We start from the raw sequence: 19,539 nt of genomic DNA, 5'->3' as shown, positions 1-19,539 counted from the left end.
GGAAAAGTTCCTACCAATCATTAAGAAGAAGTTAAATAAGCCTTGGAAAAAAATCATGAAGGGTTTGGGGTAACTTACACAAGAACTGCTCTTTTGAGAGTGAGGACCACTCTGTTCCCTTAGTGCTAGGCACCCAGCAAACACACCATAAATGCTCAAAAATTGAATGTTCAGCACTGGTAATCAGAGAAATGCAAATTAAAACAAACGCATATGACATTTTACTTAACAGACTGGCAAAAATGAAAAAAGAAACATAATATCCTGAGCTGGCAGGAGCACAAGGAAATGGGTACTGTCTCGTGCTGATGATGAATGTGAATTGATAACAGTTTTTTTGTGATTTGCGATAGCACAAAATTGAAAACAGCACAAATGTACGTTACTCTGGGCTCGCTAAATAGGCACTAAATAAAACGAGTCAGTTTCTTGTTCCGAGCAAGTAAACTAGAGGGTAGATCCACGCGACCCGGAGTCTAGGACACATCCTCGGGAGTGAACAGCCACAATTCACAGACGATGTGTGCAGCCGGGGCATGAAAGGCCCAAGGCAAACCCACCACGAGGTAAACGCCGGGACTCTGAGGAGAGGGGTGGAAGCCGGGACTTCGAGGAGGGGTGGAATTGACTTAGAGACAGGAGGGAGCCTCTTGGAGGGCAAAGCTGCCCTGGGCAAGTGTTCTTTTCTTTCTAAACCTTCCTTCTGGTCTCTGTCTGGAAATTTAAGCGCGCCCCCTGGTGGGAGAGAGAGGAAGGGGAAGAAAAGGGGGTCTCGGAGGAGAATAAAGTGCTCGTGGGTGGAAGAAACCTGGAACAGAAAATGCCAGAAAAACCTGGAACAGAAGTGCAGACGGCCCGCGGCGGCCCCGGAGATCTCCACACTCAATCACCCTCTCCAGGGGAGCGATCGCTCCTGAGGCTGCCAGCACCCCGCCACCACCCCCAACCCGCTAGTGCCGATGACGGCCACAGAGGCCTTTCTCGCCCCCAGCTCACCTTTGCACACACAGTTCCCCCGTGCAGAGTTTGTGCCTCCCTCATCTCTTAGTTCTCAGCTAACACCTTCCCTGACCCCACCCAGGTCATACCTCCTGTCGTCGCGCCGCACGCAGCATCCCAGACCTCACCTTCGTATTACTAGAGCTGGCCCGTTGTGATTCAGGTCTGCCTTCCACCCAGGCTGTGGCCCCCTTCAGGGCAGCATGGTGCCCGTCCTGCTCACTACTGCACCCAGAGCCTAGGACATGCCTGGCACCTGAGCAGATGCTACTGTACTCGGGAGCCATGCATGGCCTGTGCAGGAGGGTGGCAGGCCAGGTGACAGGTTCAAGGTGGAGCAGAGGAGCTTTATTAGAGGGACAGGGTGAAACATATTTACACCGGCCGAGCAGGGACCTTAAGAAGCAGGGGTGGGAGCAGGGTCCCAGCTCAGACGAGTTCCACCTTGGCATTGGGGTACACCGCCACCACGTCGTAGCCCTCGGGCGGCTTCACGCGCGCCTTGGCGTGGCTCTCACAGTAGAGCCGCTCGTCCAGAAAGAAGTAACCACGCTGCTTGAGGTTCAGGCCGCAGTCACTGCACATGAAGCACTCGGGATGGTAGAGCTTGTCCCGTGCCTTGACGATGGTGCCCCTGATGGGGGGAACGAGACAGGACAGCGTCGAGTAACTGATGGGTTCACGACTGCGCCCGCATCCAGGGCCCTGGAAGGCTAGGGTCCGGGAAGGGCAGCGGGGGCGGTTACTCACACGATACCGTGGCCGCAGCGCGTGCACTCGGGCAGCCCCTGCAGGCCGCTCAGCGGAGCGCCCAGCTTGCTGGCCGTGGGCTTGAGGTTCCGAGGGCCGCCAGGCCCGGGCCAATCCCCTGAAACCCGGAGCGTAGGTGGCATGAACGGGGTGAGGAGGTCAGAACTCCATTTCTGTGGGGTGTTTGGTTGGGCGCCAGACTGGCCATCGGCACCCGAGACTGGGGAACGGGTTTGGCGGGCGTGGGGTGAGGCGCAGCGACAGGGGGTGGAGCGGGAATCAGGAAGCCAGGGCGTAGCAAGGTTGTAGCAAGGGCGTGGGACCGGGCCGCAGAGACCGAAGAGGGCAGGTGACTGCGAGGCGGGACGTGGGGTCGCTAGGGGGCAACCTGGGCACTGCAGGGAGTGGGAAGGCAGATGGGGACAGGTGGCAGGCGTCTTACCGCCCTCGCCGGCCTCTAGCATGCCCTGCAAGTAGCGGAAGGAGCCTGACTGCTTGGGCTCCGCGGCCACGGGCTCGGCCGGCTCCCGCAGCATCCTGTACACCTCGGAGCCCAGGTCGACTCTGCAGTCCCGGCTCCGCGGGAGGCCTCTGGCTGGGTCAGCGCTGGGAGAGAGAAAGAAATAGAGGAGGAAGGGATGCAGTTCCAGCCTTCACCCTGTGGACTCGGGGTCTGGTAAGGCTTATGAGTCAGAATGCAACCAGCTAAGACCCAAGGATCAAGTGTCAGGGGTCAGAGTGGGACTGGGTGAGATTTGAGGGATCAAGGGTTAAGATGGGTTCTGGGCATGGCACCGAAGGCATCTCTGTGCTACCTGGGGGGTGGAGACACATGCAGGGTGCTCATCTGGGCTGGCAGGGTGGCCTCGCTGCTGCCATTGTGAGGGACTGGAAAGCGAGGGGGTTGTCCATATGGAGATCCCAGGCTTGGTCTGCCATCTTCTGGCCCAGTCCCGGTGCCTGAGGGCCGCCTGCTGGTTGTTGGGCTGCCGTCCTATGAGAGAGAGGCCTAAGGCACTGGGAGACCCTCTGGCCTCCAGCCATTCCTTGTTCACCCCACCCCCACCCTGCTGTGCTGTGCCAGGTGGTGGATGTCAGTTGGCTTCCTCTGCTTCGGCATCTCTGGCCTGTGGTGCTCAGCCAGGGAAGGGATTTCTGGGGAAGGGCTGGGCCTGGGGACTGGCTATGCCCCTGCAGAAATGAGAAATGTCCTTGGAAAGTCAGACACAAAAACCTGGGCAGCTGAGACTCACCCTGGGCTTGTGAGCCCTGCAGTGGTTCTGCCCACCACCACTCAGGAAGGGACAGTACTGGGGCAGGCCTATCCCAAGAAGCCTAAGGTCTGTGTGGCTACAGCAGAGTATGTGGCCTCCTGACAGAGGTGGCCCTGGTGCCAAGCCTTCTCACCTTCCTGAACTGTGGTGGGTACTGGGTAGGCCCATGGCTGAGAACTCAAAAAAGGTAACTCCTGTCCTACAGCCAGAAAGGGTCCTTGACTGTCATGTGTCCAAGGCCCTTTGGGCAGGCTGAGGCTCAAGAGTGCCATTGTGAGGTCAGCCCCTTCTGGGCCTACACCTGTCCCCCATTTCCTGCTTTCCAGGCCACAATGAGTAGCCTTCTGCAGGCACAGCAGATGAGGGGCAGAGACCAGGCTAGGGCTCAAGGCTCTCTGCCCCACTACCCCACAGCCAGCCTGGTGCCCATGGCTGAAACATTTTGGGTGGGAGTGTCCTGAACCTGCCCCCTCAGCCATGAGGAGAGGGCAGTATCTCTGTGTGTGTGGGTCTGAGTGGGGACTGGGGATCTTTGTCCCTGCAGAGTCCAGAGCTGTGCTGTTCCCAGCTTGCAAGTGCACACAAGCACCCCACAGCAATGTAAATAGGGGCATGCACACTCTCGCAATTATGCTTTAAAGACACACACACACATAAGGACAACACATATGCACCTACCAATCTCCCTACATACAACTAACTACATGTGCATGGTTACAGAGACTTGGAGCCAGCACTGGTCACCCTGGGAATGGCCATAGTGGCCTCCATAGCTGAGACTGGGCTAGTAGCCAGAGCAGCCTGATTTTAGGATGATGTCTGAGGCCAGGCCATGGGGTAGGTCTTAGCCTCAGCCTAGGAGTGACGTGTAAACCTCCTCTGCTCTACAGTGTGGACAGACAGCCCAGTGTGGACAGACAGCCCAGTGTGGACAGACAGCCCAGTGTGGACAGGAAAGGATGCCTATCATAGTGGAAAGAGCCCTGGTTTGGACTTAGGAAGCTCTGAGGCATAGTTGAGCCTGTGGGGTTCTGCCCTGAGTGTCCCCTGCTTTTTGTAGGGTGGGAACCTGGGGAACAGGCAGACCAGCAGTTGGGTGGGCCCCCCTCCATTCCCCCCACCCCAACAGACAAACGGGAGGGTCTTGCTGCCCAGGTGGCCCCCATCAATGCAGCAGCAACAGGAAAACCCCTATCCACATCAGGCCCAACAAAAGCCCCTGAGAAACCTGAGCGCTCTCACACGTGTGTCTGTCGGGCAGGCATGGAGGCAGGGCTGGCCTCTAATGGGGACCAGATGGGCTGTGGCCAGTGGGGGTGGGGCTCAGCCTCCAGGCGGAGGCTTCGGTGGGAGGGAGGAGTTGGAGGGACTGGGACTGGGAGGAAGGAGGCCCTCACTCACCCCTACCCAGCAGGGTGCAGGGGTCCACTGCAGGGCCATCAGAGCCACTGCCCCTCCCACGGTCACCCATGCAGCTGCCTCTCTAGGCCTGAACTCTGTGGCTAGGACACACATGGCTACCTCAGTTTTAGTTTGAGTCCCAGGGTTATCCCCTAACTGGGCAAGTCTCTTCACCTCTCTGAACCTGTTTCTTTATCTATGAGCTGGGGAATGTGATGCTTTCCACATCAGGTTCCTTGTGGAGATGAAATAAGACAATTGCACAGTGCCTGGCACAAAGCACATACTCGTTGGATGAATGGCTGTCAGGGGAATTCCTGGGCCCCTAGTCCTGTATTTTCCCCCTCTGTGGGTGGTACACCTCGTACCATATGCTCCTCTGCTCTGAGAACCAGCCTGCTGCCCACTTGGTTGTTGAAGCCTCAGTGGATTTTTCAGCAGGATGGGGGTAACTACCTGCTTTGGGACACTCAACTTGGATGGAGGCAGGCGCTGAGTCCAGATGAGCAGGTGCCATCTCCTAGAGGCTCAGTTCTAGCTCTCTGCTGGTCTGGGGAGGACAGGCTGAGTGTGCAAGGACTACCTGCTCCACCTGACTTGCTTCTCCCCATCACCTGGTTCTGAGCATAATTGCCACTCCTTCCAGAAAACCCTACTAACCCAGAAGGATAGTAATAAGTTACTATCCTTCCTCCACCCTGGGCTAGGCCAAGTGCCTCCTGTGTTCCCACAAGAGGCCTGAGAGAAGGAGGTTCTCCTATCGCCCCACAGGGAAGGTGGGCCTGAAGTTCCAGCTGGCCCTGTCCCATCCCACTCGGGGATGTGTGCCAGGGCACCTTGTGCTGGTCCTAGGGCCAACTGTGGTTTCCTCCTCCTCGATGGCTCCAGCTAGCTCCACCCCCTCCCCAACACCCCCACTCAGGCAGAGGGTGGGAGCAGCATAGGGACAATGGGCCCTGTGTCTGTGTTAGCAAGGACTCAGCCCTGCAGGGGTGGGGTGGGGGTGTTTTTGTCACCACCCATGGAGCCCATGACCTTTTAAGTACAAAAGTGGGGCAGCAGCTGAGGGGCTGCCCTGGTGCTTGTGGAAACTCCCTCCTTCTCCAGTCTGAGCCACTGGCAGCCTGGTCTTCAAGGGAGTCAATGAGAACAAGTGTGGGGGCAGGGGGAGCTGCTCTACAGTCGCCAGCCTCCCAGGCCCACCAGCCCTGAGCCTCTCCTGGAAGACTGAACCCCTTCCCCACCACGTCATCCTGGCACTGCTACCTCTGAGGGAGGCTGGGCCTCATGCATGAGCTTGGGGCCCACACCCTGCTGCTCCCCTCTGCCTGGCCTGTGGCAAACCTGGCTCATTTGTCTATGGCAACATGTACCCCTACCCCTAAGGTCTGGGGTCCATGGGGCCATCAGAGCAAGTTTCTGAGACACAGATGTGGCCATGAATCCCTGTAAGAACAGCTGAGGTCCAGGATAGAGAAGCCCAAGAGCCTTTCTGTGGCCCTGCTCCACCACCTCATCTCTCACCTCTGTCCTCTCACTCCTTCCATCTTGTCCTCCCTTCCCCTGGACCTTTCTTTTCTCTGAACTTGTGGTGCAAGACCTCACCTCTGGGCCACACTTCCTCTCCCTATACCCCTTTGCCTGCCTTACCATTCCTAGCCCTTCAGGTCTTGGCTTCAATACCCCTTCCTCCAGGAAGCACTCCTTGACTCCTTGTCTGAGTCATGTGACTACTCTGGGCTCCTTTGGCCCCTGGCTTCCCCTAGCCCAGAACTTCTAAGTGCCTTTCCCCTGCCAGAATGGGCACTGCCTGGAAGGTGGTAAGCATCTGGCTCCAGGGATGCCAGCCAGGCAGTGTAGGGAATAGAGCAAGATGGGATTGGGGTAGATAGTGAGGGAGAAGCTGGGGCACATCCTTCCCTCTGGTTCAGTGAAGCCTCTCCCTGCCTTGGCCCCTTTTCTTTCATGTTGAGAGGGTGGACAAAGGCAGGCCCAGGAGGCAATAGTCCCACATGCTGGGTCCCATGGTTCTGGCTCCATCACAGACTATCCCAGTCTCCTTGCCCAAACTCTGTGGCCCAGAGATGGCTCTGGATACCTCAGTCATCCCCACTTGGCTACTTCTTATGCCATGGCAAAACAAGGCCCTAGAACAGCCTGACCCCCTCACTCTTCTTGAGGACAGGACCAGAGATATGACTTCTATCACACACAGAAAGGTGACTGGGCAGACAGGCCTGCAGCCTAAGTTCTGCTAGAAGCACCACAGGATGGCCAGGAGAGAACTTCAGGCTTGGATAGGGCACTCAGAGGAGTGTCCCATAGCCTGAGGTCACTCCACAGCCTGAGACTGCCACCAATCTCCCCCGCTGCAAGCACAGTGACTTCTTCCTGGTCTGGCATCACTGAGCACCAGAGTGAACTCCAGCTGGCTGTGTGATAGCCGCAAACCAAGGCCTAGCCCAGATCCTGGACATCATAGGCACCTTGGTCCAGAATCCAGGATTGCCCGGAGTAGAGACAGAGCCCACACCAGGTGCTCATGATCTGAGGAACATGGGATGGGGTATGGATGTGGTCCAGAGAAAACTTCTGCTTCAGTCTCTGTCTTGGGTATCTGATAGCCCCAGTGAGGACACTCAGTGCAGGTGAACCTGCATGCTCTGAGCCAGGCCAGGCCAGGCAGTGTCTGTACATACCTGGATCTCAGGGTCGATGTGGATCCTGTGTGCCTGAGCCTTGCTGTCATCAGGGGCACTGGGCCAGCTCCTGCCCTCAGGCCTGTGGCAGAAATTGTGATGGTCAGATATGTCTCCTACCATGCCCACCATGCCTGGGAGCCAGGACCAAGAGGGGCTGGGCTCTGGGCTGTGCCCTGCAGGTAGAAGACCACCACTCTGGTGCTTTCCCCTGTACCACAATGGTGACTGTTGTGGCAATGAGCCACAACTCTAGCTGCCATCCTCCTGGGGTAGGGCTATATGCTTCTGTCCCCATCGGCTGCCCAATCCCTCTCTGGTCTGGTTCCTGGAGAGGCTGCAGGAGAAGCCCTGTGTCTTCCCTAATCTTCCACCCTCTTCGTGGCCTACAGAAGCTCAGCTCAAAGAGGCCCAGCTTATAGCACTGCAAGCCAGGCCTCACACATTGACCAGCTAGAAGCCCATCCACGCATCCTCTGGGCATCTACAGCCTCTGGTGGGGTGTGGGGTCAGGCGTCCGTCGGCTCTGGGGTAGGTGGAATGGAGGCTCTGAGGGGTGTGTCTTTCCTCCTGCTGCTGCTGCCGGCAGAGTCATCACTGAGTCTGCCCAGCCCAGATGGGAAACAGGCCATTAGGAAATTCCTGCTTCGCCATAGAAACTAAAAGCCAAACACCACTCAGGAGGGAGAAAAACATCATAAACCTGCCATAAGCAGGGCAGGCAGGCCGAGAGGCTACGTGCCTAAGGCCCAGCCCTGTCACTCAGTAGCCCTGTGAGAAGGCAGGCCAGGAAGGGGCATGGACCCTGGACTGGCAGGTGGGTATGAGGTGAGGCTGGTTAGACCAAAGGGGAATAATGCCCTCCAACTCACCCCACGAAGCCTCCTGAGGCTTCTCAAGGTCTCACTACTGACCTAGCAGCTTGCCCCTGCCTCTTCTGCCCCCTTCAGTTGAGGGTTTTAATAATCTGTCTATGCCTATGGTCCATACTCACTCTGCACTTCCTCGCCTCTGCCCATTCTTTAGTCCCTTGGAGGCTACCTCTCTACTCCAGGCCTTTGGTATTAGAGCTCTGCTGCCCCAGGGCAACACCAGCCCCATAGTCCCTGTCTCTAGCCCCCTCAACCAGGCTCCCAAGTGGGTACCCTAACTCACAGCTCTAACTGTGGCCTCTATCTACTCAGAACTCCTCTGGGATAAAGCTGGGACAACTTGTGTGGCTATTTGGCCTTCAACTTCCCTGAAGTTCTGCCCAGAAGAGCAGTACAAGCCTGACGTCTAAGGTCAAAGGGCACAAAGTACCCAGAGCCATTAATGTGGCCCAATGCATCAGATCAGAATGAAGGGCTTAATCATGTGTCAACCCCCATCCCAGGCTGGGCTCTTTAAACAAAATGACAGGCAAAGGGTAGGCTGTGCAAAGGTACCTTGGGCCACATGTGATGGACAACAGAGACTCTATCAGTGGCCTCAGTGTTGGAGTTGATGTCAGAAAGGTCCTGGACCTATAGAACATGCCCAGGAAGTGTGATTTTGCTTGGATTGTTGGATGCCTGGCTTTGGGCTCAAAGCAAAAGAAGCCCAGTGGGGAAGCTGGGCCTTTGATACACTTTTCATTCTGTGGGGGAGTTGGTGGGGGGATTAGAGCTCTCTGTACACAAGAGGGCAGATAGGGAAGCTGGTCTGGGGTAGAACCCCGGGAGTGAGAGCACAGGGTAGCTCACTCCAGCCAGCTCAACAGGCTGATTTACTGCAGAGCCCTTGCTGTGTGGGTGTGTGTTGTGGGGGCGGGGAGGAGTGTCGTTGGGGGCCAGGCATAGGTCCTGGCATACCAGGCAAGATAGGGAGCAGAGTCAGAAAGCTTGCAGGTGGGCAAGTGTCCAGGAGAATAAATGTTGGCTCAGAAGGTCAAGGTGGCCCTCATGTCTTGATCCCCCAGAGTCTGCATGTGTGAGGGCGGGAGATGGCGGCTGCAGGGCAGGACTCAGGTTTTCACTCTGACTGAGCAGGCCTGGTACATCATCACTCAATGTCCAGAGCGCAAGATGGTCCATATTTTTGGTTGAGGAAGTTATGGGCTCAAGAGATTAAATCACTTTCTGGAGCACAGCATAGTTCTCTCTCCCTCTCTCTCTTTTATGGGTAAAATTATGAGCATAATTCTCAACCCAGCTCTGTAATAGTAGAGAATGTGCTCTCATCTGCTCCATGGCCAGTGACATTTTGGGGCTGAAATGCTCAGAGTGGAACAGGTCAGTGGACCTCTGGCTCCATCCATGCCTGGTTTGGAACAAAGGACCAGGGAAGGAAGGAAGGAAGGAAAGAAGGAGGGGGACCTCCACCCCACCACCCTCCGCTGACATCATACACTCTGAGAAGCTCCTGACTCAGGCCCCCCCTGAGGCACTCCTCCCCACTACTCCACTACCACTAGGGCTGCCCTTGTTCAGCCACACAGAGTCAAGGCTGGAGGTGAGTCAGGGGCCAGGATCCCAGCCAAGTGGGGAGGCTTCAGAGGTCACTCATGGGCAGAGCAATGCTGACATTTCCCCCATCCAGCCTGTATCTCAGTCTGGAGGAGGGTGATGAATGTGATCCATTAATGGGAAAGGAAACCCGGGCTCATAGAGGTCATCTGGGCACCTAAGGCTCCAGAGGCTGGATGAGGACCAGCTTTGCTGAACTCCAAAGATGGAGCATCCTCACCGTGTGCCAGGGCCAAGCACAAACAGGGCTGACCTCACAGGCCTTTTCACTATGTTTAATGGCTCCAAGCCAATGGCTTACCTCCCACCCTGCCAGCTCAGAGGCATGGTTAGCTGTGTTGTGGTTTGGGGAGGCTTTGCCCACGTACTTCCACAGGGGGTCATGGAAGTCCCCTCAGCAGTGAACACGGCAGAGCTGATAAGTTATGCCCGACTTCTGTGGATCGAGGTGGGCAGGGAAGTGGGGAGATCCCACTCAGCCAGGCTTAGGCCAACTGCTTCTCAGAGCTGAGTAAAGACCCAGGACCTGAGCAAGGCTGGGTCCCCCCACCCCCACCCCCAGTGGACCTTCTATCCCAGGATCATTTATGGGGCACAGATGGGCTTGGTAACCCCCTGTCCTCCCCTTCTTGATTGGCTGCAAAGCATTACACAGTCCTTAGTGGGAACTTTTCCCAAATCCAGATTTAACCAGGGCAGAGGTGTGGGCCACGGTGGCGACAGCTGTGGCAGGGCAGCTGAGGGGCTGGTAGGAGTAGTCAGCAGCCAAGTAAAGGGTCTGTAGTCTTAGGAGAGAGCCCCAAAATCAAATTTTGCTACCCCACTCCCTCTCTGTGTGACTTTAAGCACCATCTAACCTTTCTGAGCCTCACTTGTCTCATCTGTGAAGTGGGGACTATAGTAGCCCTTTTTTAAGTTGGTAAATGAGGGTTAAATGAGGTGTTGCACAAGAAACTACTTTGAAATGGTCATCAAGCTGGTCACTCAGGGGAGGGGAAAGGACTGAAACAAATGCCCCAGAGGCTATTCAAGGTCTTATTTCAGTTGCCTGCAACACTTGCCATAAGTGCCCCAACACACTTCTAGTCTAAGTTAAAAGGGGATTTCTTCCCTTCTTAAGCTATAACTCTAAACAGTATCTGCCAGGCCCCCATGAAAGTGCTACTCCTTGGGACTGTTCCTGGATGGGGCACCCAGAAGCTGAGGCAGAGAGGCTGTGTGAAGCTGGGCTCACCCAAAATGCCAGCTGCCCATAACTGCCCACCTCGTCCTTCCATCCTCCCAGCCCAGCCCACCTGTGCATACCTGCTCACAGACAGTGTGAGGTGATCGTGGCAGCCCTTGATGCGGTTCTGTGCCTCCAGGTGTGTCATGAGCTCTGTGCTCTCACCATTGATGGCCTGGATCAGGTCTCCTGGGCACAGGGCAGCCAATGCAGCCTTGCTGCCAGCATGGACCTGCGAGCAGACAAGCCAGATGGCTGGGCACAGTCATGATGTGGCCTTGCTGCAAGCTGTGCCCTAGGCCTCCTCCAACCTCAGAACCTAGCCAGTGTGGCCTGCTACCAGCATGGCCTGTGGATGGGCAAGCCGAGTGGCTGGTTGAGGTCCCCATGTAGTCTGGCTACAGCCTTGCTGGAAACACCTCCAACTCCAGCACCTGGAGGCCTGGCAGGGCATGAGGATATACGAGAAGGGCTTCCTCTGGGCTGGGACAAATGGATGTTGTTCTTGCAGCCTGCGTATGTGCCCAAGGACATGCAGGGGACACAGAGACACATGGAGACATAGGTGCTCACAGATACATACACAGCATGGACATATCACAGATACCCTACACAGACAAGGCCCCAACCAGACAGACTACACACCTTGACCTAATATTCAAACCCTTAGTGACCTTGCCTTCCTACTTGCTTGATTTCAACTCTCATCCCCACCTCCACACCCACACTCTGTCCAGACCATGTGAATGTCTATGGGGTGCTCACAGGCGCCATATATCACTCACCTCTACACTTCTGCAAAAGCTGCTCCCTCCACCTGGAACATTCCTTTGACTCCCACATCCTCATCCTTCAGATCTCAGCATAGAGGCCACTTCCTCTGGGAGCCTCTCTGGGATCTCACTACCCAGTGTGCTCCCATGACCACCTTTTCCCCCTACACTGTTCATGTTAATACTTCATTATAATTAAAATGGGAAGGTCTGAACATCACCTCCCTGAGCAAGTCCAGGGCCATCCAGTTCCAGCTGACAGCCTGCATTTGGGGGTCAGAATTCTACCTCTACTTCCCCTGCAGGACAGGAACTCAGGCTACCTCAGTGCCACTGTTGACCCCTCGGGGTCAAGCAGTGTTCACACCCAGAAGCTCTTACAATGCTGGTCAACTGAAGAAGGCTAGAATGGGGGGTGGAGTTAGACTCACAGAGATATCTAAGTAAGCAACTCAGGGGAATCCAGGCCATGGAGCACCCCTCACCCTGCCTTGACCCCAACATAGCCTTTAGAAATAGATTTCTTACCCAGCCTCTCCAGCCAGTGCCCAGCTGGTTCAAAAGCTGCCAGTGACCCCATTCTTTTGGGTGGGAGCTCCTACTGGTGGGAACTCCTGGAAGCCCAGCTGGGCTCAGTTCAGCCAGGTCTCAGTAGCGAGTGGACAAAGCTGAGGTGCTGGCAGCTCCTTGGCTGGAGGCCTGGTGTTGGCACTGCCCAAGCTGACCTGCCCTGAAGTAGGCTGCCTCAAGGAAACGTTCTTCTGAAGCATGACACCCTCAGCCAACCAGCCCATCATTAATGTTCATTTGTAGGGCCTGGGCACCTGTGCAAGCCTGTCATCCTGGGGGAGACACCCACTTGGCACCATCCCACCCTCCCCTCAAGGCCATCCTCTGCCTCCTCCCCTTCATGGATACCTGCCTTGTGCCAGGGCCTGGGCTCTATGCTTTACCCATAACTAGCTCACAGCAACCCCTCAACCACCTGGTGAGGCAGAGGCTGTTCTCATCCCTATTTTACAGATGAAGAGAAAGAAGCTTGGGGGAGGGATGCCATGCCCCAGTCCCCACACTGGAGAGGAGTCTTTCTTCAGGGGGCGGCTAACTGCGGCAGGATGACTCAGCCAGCACAAGGGGTGCATTCAGGCTTCTGTGGGCAGAGGAAGTTTCTTGAAAGCAGTGGTGGCTGGGATGCTGCCAGCTCTATTGAGCTAGGGGAGTTCTGGTCAGAGAGGGCGTGAGGCCAAGAAATTGTGACTCTCCCAGTCACCTTTACATGCATTATCTCATTAATCCTGAAGGCAAGCCCATTTCCTAGATCAGGAAACGGAGGTCCAGAGAAGTACAGAAGGATAGTTAATTGATAAAAGACTGAATCAAGATTTCAATCCAGGCCACCTGGTTCCAAATTTAAAACTATGCTCTTAACACCTGCATTTTTCTTCCAAAAGGGGTAAGGGAAAAGAGAGTATCTGAGGGAGAGATAGTGTTCCAGGCAGAAGGACCAGCATGTATAATGGCATATCTGGAGAGAAAGAAGAAGGAAGGTTGTATGGCCGGAGCATCATGAGTGAGGGGAGAGTGGAAGAGATGAAGTCAGAGAAGAGGCAGGGACCAGATATTGCAGAGTCTTGTACACCCGGGTGGGAAGCTGGCATTTCTCCTGGGTGGCTGGGAACCATAGAGGGCTCTAAGCAGGGAAGTCACAGGACAGAGTGGAATTCAGGCCGATCCGTCTAGCTCCTAAGCACAGGATAAACAGAAAGAAGGAACAGAGACAGGAACAGTGAAGTCAGGTGGGCGGTGAGGGCATGAATCAGCCCCTCACCAGTAGTGGCTGCATTCCCAGCCCCTGCTCCACCCAGCCTAGATGTGGTGGGCTGGGAGTCCAAGTCAGAACCAGGTGCCACATTGTCCTACACAGTCACAGCAAACTGCAGACTGCCTGGATTCCTCCTGTCTCCACTCTGCTTCTCTGGGTTGATTACATTAGCCTCTCTGTGCCTGGGTCTCCATCTATGTAAGGCCAGAGGGAGTCCTTACTTCTAAAGGCTGTTGTAAGGACTACTTGAGAAAAACAGGGCATGTAAAGCCCCCACAGGAGGCTGGGCATAAGGTGGTGCTCACTCCAGGGACTGGAGGGAGCTGTTACCAACACCCATTAGGGTAGGGCCTGGCACACCCTGGATGCTTGGCCAAGGCCAGCCATCATTACAGCTTGTGGGGAAGGAGCCCCGGATGATGTTCTTAGGACTCCTGGAGGCTTCATGGGCTGAGATTGCAAGCCCCCAGCCCTGCCGGGCCGATAGCCTCCTCCCTGTCTGTGTGAGGCTGTCCCTCCCTACCAGGTCCCGCGTAGGGGAGGTCCTGGAAGCAAGGGAGGGGCTGGATCTTGAGCCCCACTGGTGAAGACACTCCCACATATCTTCAGTCCCTGTAGACCTGCCCCAGAGGTACCTGCTAGGCAAGCTGTGGCCTGTGCCTCCCCAGCGCTGTAAATCTCCCCAGATCCCACCCAAACCCAACCTCAGCCATCCTGGCTCCTTGGGCCTGAGCTGCTGCCGCGTGACTTTGGGGGACAAAGGAGGCTCTTCCTGGCAAACCTTCTCCCAGACTGCCTGCCTGGGGCCTGCATCCCCAGTCAGCTCCAAACAAGGCTGTTGCTGCTGCCGCTGCCACAGCCGCAGCTGTGACGTGTGGAGGCCTTTCCTCGGAGGGCAGGCAGCCGCGTGGGCAACAGATGTCTCAGCTCCCTGCCGCCTGCAGCCGTCAGCCGCCGCCACTGAGCCTGTCAGCGGCCTCACGCCCAGGGTGCCTGGCCAGCCCGCTTAGTGTCCCCACCAGCCCCCTCAGCGGACACACAGCATGACACACACAAGCAGACACAGGCTTGCGTGCGCGCGCGCACACACACACACACACACACACACACACACACACACAGCAGGAATCCTATAGGAAAGAGGAGATGAAAGGCTCCGGGATGTGTTGAAGGCCCACCTCACTCGGCCCCAGGGACCTGGCAGTGAGGGCAGATGTGGGAAGCCTCCTAGGACAGCTGGGCCTGCCTGTCACCCTGGCCCCCAGAAACGGGATTCCATGATTCCACGCTCCACCTGGTGCCAACCCCCTCCCAAGAACTGGAGAGAAGTCTCTTAAAGCCCAGCCGGCTTGGCCCAGCCCCCATGGCAAGAGGTGGCAGTAGGGTGGGGGAAGGTGCTTCTCTGTGCCTCTGACACAGGCCCCCAAAGACAAGATCAGCCTGTGTGGGAGCAAGGGATGGCCGTCAGATGGTTTCAGGTCATCTCCTCTGCTCCTTCCAGACTGAGAGCCGCCAAGGGCAGGGCCTGGGTTCTCTCCTCTTCTGTCCCTTAGGCTGGGGACCCCCAAGGGCAGGGTCTGAGTCCTCTCTTTTGGCCCTCCATCACGAGGACATCGAGGCTGGGCCAGGATCCTGTCTCCCCTAGACAGGCACCCCCTCAAACAGGGCCTGAGTCACCTCCTCCACTCCTCTATCCTCAGACTAGCCACGCTCCAGGGCTGTGCCGGCTCCTTTTCCTTCTCTGTGGGCAAGGCAGGGCCCTGGGAAACTTGAGGAACGGGCCTGAGGCTGTCCTGGCCCCCGGCTTTGTGTCGTCTTGTGGGGAGGGGTCTCACAACCTCACAGTTAAGTCTCCCTTTCCCCTGGAAGCCAAAATTCCTCCTGGTCACTTCCCCTTAGGGTGACTGAGGTCATGAATGAGAGACTGACTCACGCCCAAAGTGGGAAGTGGATGGACCTTTGTCTTCTCAGATTCAGCGAAGACCCCAGACCTCCCTGGGTCACCAAGCTCTGCCGGCAGGGACCCCTGATAGGGGAAGGGGGGCTCTAAATCATTTTGCCCCAGATCTTCAGGCAGGGGGTGAGTCTGAAGAGTTTCTGGGCCTCTGTAGAGCTGTCTAGACCCCTGGCCCATCTCCGCGGGTCCTTCCCGGGTCCACAGTGGCTCCCCCAGATGAGGCCAGCAGGGAGGCGGGTGCGTGAACTCTTGGGAGATTCTTCGCGGGATCCGGCAGACAGGCCCAGCGTGGGAGGAGGGCGGCTGGGGCTGCCTGCTCTGCCTGGAAGCCGCCTCTACAGCATGCGGGGCGCCTAGGCCAACCCTCCGCCTTCAAGCCTCGGATACATAGGGGATCTGGGTCCTGGGCGGACCGCGAGAACCGGGTCTCAGACCCGGGACCGCCCTGCCGCCACGCAGCCGCCAGACTCACCCGTGAGATGGTGAGGGGCGCGCTGAAGTCCCGGCCGCCCACCAGGCGGAAGCCCCAGGGCGAAGGCCCGCGCAGGGTCACGGAATGGGGCATCGCGGGCTGGAGCCGCAGCCGGAGCCTGAGCCGGACTCTGAGGAGCCGCCGCCGCCGCAGCCGCCGCCGCCGCCTGGACGCCGCGCCCCGCCCCCGGCCCGCCCGCCCCTGTCCCCACTCGGCTCAGCCCCCGCCCCCGCTCACTGTGCGCCTGGATTGGCCCCGCGGCCGGCCCGACCCTCCCACTTCGGGGGGCTCTGAGGACCCGCCCTCAGCCCCGGCTGCCGGCAACCCGGCACCCCCACCCAGCTCTCAGAGATCCCCGCGTTCGGACGGCCCCGACGGCCTGGATCCTGCTCGGGCCTTGGATCTGCAGGCCGCGGACCCAAACCCGGCTGTCGACACCGGCCCTTTGAAGTCGCTTTTAGGGGCGGTGCTCCAGCCCGAGGAGGGATGGAGGGCCCACTTGGGGGATGGGGCTGCCCCAGCTCAGATACCTCCTCATGGGCCCGACTGGCACACCTGCGGCCCATCCTGCCGTATGAGGAGCTCTCTGAACCAAGAACCCTATGAACCAGGGGCTTGCGCAGCACTGGGCCGGGGACGCAGACCCAAGACGACAGCAGGCAGCGCCGAGCGTGGGAGTGGACACAGAAAGGTCCTCAGACTAGTTTGTGGAGGCCAGTAAGGCTTCCTGGAAGAGGTGGTCCCTGACTTGTATCTGGAAGCAAGGTGTCCCTGCTTCCCCAGAACATTCAGGCCTTCTCTTGCTGCTTGCAGGCTCCTCGCAGGCCACCTCCCTGTCTGCACAGCCCCCTCCCCTCGTCCTTTGCCAGGAACTTTGTTTCCCCAGGTCTCCTGAGAAAGTAGCAGCTGGAGCGGCTGGGGTCGTGGCTGTGCAGTGTGAAGGGAAGAAATATATGCAGCGCTTCACTTTGGGCCCTTCTCTCTCCAAGGTCTTCTCTCCATTCCCAACCATTATCCTCCGGGGATGTACTTGAACAGCCAATGCAGATGCCATGGCACCACCGACCTCCCTCTGGTTCTCTCGGCACTTCTATCTGGCTACATCAGGGAGACACCGTTTACTTTTCCAGACTCTGTGGAGGTCTCTCATTTAGCCCAAATCCTTAACCTTATGTGTCCTTTTAGTCAAGCTGTGATAAGGACCCTGCTCTTGGGCTCCTCACAGGTGGTGGGATGAAATGTGTCCACTGGGTCTCTGACAACCCGCAAAGAGGAGAACTGCTTGAGAGGCGCAAACCTAGGGCAGTCCAAGGAAGGGAGGGGCCCTTCAGAGTAGTATGTGGGTGCCTCTGTGGGAGGCAAGATGCTGCTATCTGTTCAGCTGGGAGAGAAACAAGTGGTGTGTGGTAGTGGTGTTTATATGGGAGTGTATTTGGGGTGTGTGTGTGTGGGGCGGGGGTGCGGTGTCTGAATCCATTAGAGCACCAGCCATTGGGCTGTTCTCCATCACTTTGTGGTGGAGGAGGTTTCTGCTCAGCCCCTTGCAGACTTGGATCCCAAGTGAAGAAAGGTGGAAGGGCCAGCAGGAGAGCTGGTCACTGCATTGTCTCTCTGAGGTCTGTAGGCCAGAAGCTCCCCAGGACTTAGACCCTACTAAATGGGGTAGAGAGTAAGGGGCAGCCATCACTTATCACTGGCTGTCCTGAGGGTTTGGTGTACAGCATGACTTGTGGTCAGAGGCCTGTCAGCTGGGCTCCAAGAGTCCTAGTGAATGTAAACAGTGCAGACCTTTTCTGGGGGGAAGGGATCCTCAAGGGTCTGTGGAAGCTTCCACCCAATGTATCCCAAAGTGAATTCCTGAAACTCCTCTTCATACATTGCTTGTTTCCCCCGATTTCACATCCCAAAGACTGCCTACACTCCTTGCCTCCATCCTGAAATTCCTTCATTACCCGTTTACTTCTGTCCGGGGGAATGTGAAGTGGTCCTCCTGAATATGACCTTCCTGGCCCCTGAGTCTCTGGGCAGTGTAATCCATCTCCAAAGGCTTCTATCACAAGTTTGGAGGTGGAGGTGGGGTGGGGACTCTGGATGAATTTTTTAGAATCTGGTCCATAAACTTCCCCATTTCACTGGGCAGCATCTGGACAGATTGGAATGATGCAGGATCCGGGTCCAGGCCAGTCATTCCCTCACATGAGCTCATGTTGACATCCCTGACTTAAGAGAACATCAGAGGCTTACTTCTGACTGTGCCTTCCCACAGGGGAGATGCCAGGTCAGGTTCTGTACCTGGAGTTTGGGGGTGGCCCTTCTTAGGGGCCATGCTATAAACCCACTCATAAGGTACCCTGAGTTCTAGGCAGCAGGTCAGACAAGCTGCAGATTCTATGGCTTCTCCAACTCTCCCGAAAGTTCTTTAAGGAAGCCCTCAGATTTCCTTTTCCCCTGTAATGGCCTTGGTCCTGGGAGATTGCTGTATTGCTGAGACCCTATCATGCTGGAATACCAAGTCATAAGGCAGTCACAGGGTCTGGAAGCCCTCTTCAGGGTGGGGATGTGTGGTGGCCAGGTCACACATCACCCCTGCCCTAGTGGCCTTCACGTATTTACTGCACACCCATCAGGTGTCTGTGCTGCTGGGAATAATCAGACTGCTTATTTCATGCATTGTTCTTCTCTGCATAAGTACGTATTGAGTACTCAGGGATGGGTCCAGGCATCATCCATAAGGGCAGAGGCTCTGTCTGTCTTATTTATTTGTGTCTCTCCAGCACCCCGCAGAGAACTTGGCACACACAAGGCATTAAAAAACATTTGCTATTAACAACACCACAGTTACAGGAATTATTATCTTAGCTTACCCTTTGGACATGACCCAGAGGGACGCAGGGAGGGCATGAGGGGGCTTAGGAAGGTGAAGAATTCTGCTTCTGTTGCCGTCGAGGCCACACCCAGTGGCTCAGGGCACGATGCCCAGGCCTTCTGTATGCAGCCAGGTCTGTCCAAGGTCAGGAGAAGTCACGGTGCTCTTTCCTCAATGGGCAGGCAGGGCTGGCAGGCTCCAGCAGGAGCAGACACCCTTGGGAATGCTGTTGGGCCTGAGCCTAGAATAAGAGGGAAGGATTGGGACAAGAACAACCTCAGGCTAAGGGTGAGGTCAACCTGGAGGACAATCCAGGAGAGTGCCCAGAATTGATGTAGCCCTGAGTGGGGAGGTGCGGTGGAGCTGATGAGGCAGCCCATATTTGAGGATACCTTCCCGTGAAGCCCTGGGGGCTAGCCAGAGAGCTCAGCTGCTGACCCGCTCCTCCCTGGCCTAGTGGCCTCAGGTCTCTAGGTAGAGTCTGCTCCATTCTGGCTCAGCTCCTGGAGGCCAAGACATCTCTCCTTCAAGGCCCAGCCCCCTCTCCCCAGCCAAGAGCCTGGATTCCAAGGGGATCTAAAGCCTTGCTTGGGAGTTCCATCTTCCTGGAATGCCCAGTCCACAGTACTGACCACTCCAGGGCCTCAGCAAACAGCCAGAGAGAACTTTAGATGCCTTCATTTCAGTGTGACCTGTCTGGCCCAGCTCCACCCAGATGTTTGCTCTCTTAGAAGCCTGCTGGTCAAGGCCAGGAACTCGAATGGTGGAGAGGAAGCAGTCTGTGGTGGGCACAGCTGGATAGAGGGGGCAGCGTG

At 56.7% G+C, this 19,539-nt stretch overlaps 1 protein-coding gene across 2 annotated transcripts; it reads right to left on the bottom strand.

The window, feature by feature from the left end:
• Nucleotides 1-198: 198 nt before the first annotated feature.
• On the bottom strand, nucleotides 199-16,045 carry PDLIM4 (PDZ and LIM domain 4). 2 transcript variants are annotated; one of them, XM_003829314.5, is made up of 7 exons: nucleotides 15,859-16,045; nucleotides 10,915-11,066; nucleotides 7,124-7,205; nucleotides 2,565-2,743; nucleotides 2,192-2,355; nucleotides 1,750-1,867; nucleotides 199-1,633 (listed from the first exon to the last, which is right to left on the bottom strand). In XM_003829314.5, the coding sequence occupies exons 1-7, from the start codon at nucleotides 15,949-15,951 to the stop codon at nucleotides 1,429-1,431; spliced, it is 993 nt and encodes a 330-aa protein (XP_003829362.2). In that variant the 5' UTR covers nucleotides 15,952-16,045; the 3' UTR covers nucleotides 199-1,428. The 2 variants fall into 2 exon arrangements, with proteins under 2 accessions (XP_003829362.2, XP_063460288.1); XM_063604218.1 differs by having other exon boundaries at nucleotides 199-2,355; nucleotides 15,859-16,040.
• Nucleotides 16,046-19,539: the final 3,494 nt, after the last annotated feature.

Source organism: Pan paniscus, chromosome 4 (assembly GCF_029289425.2).
Source record: "Pan paniscus chromosome 4, NHGRI_mPanPan1-v2.0_pri, whole genome shotgun sequence".
Lineage (NCBI taxonomy): Eukaryota > Metazoa > Chordata > Mammalia > Primates > Hominidae > Pan > Pan paniscus.
The sequence above is the reverse complement of the archived record's forward strand: the minus strand, read 5'-3'. Positions and strand labels throughout refer to the sequence as shown.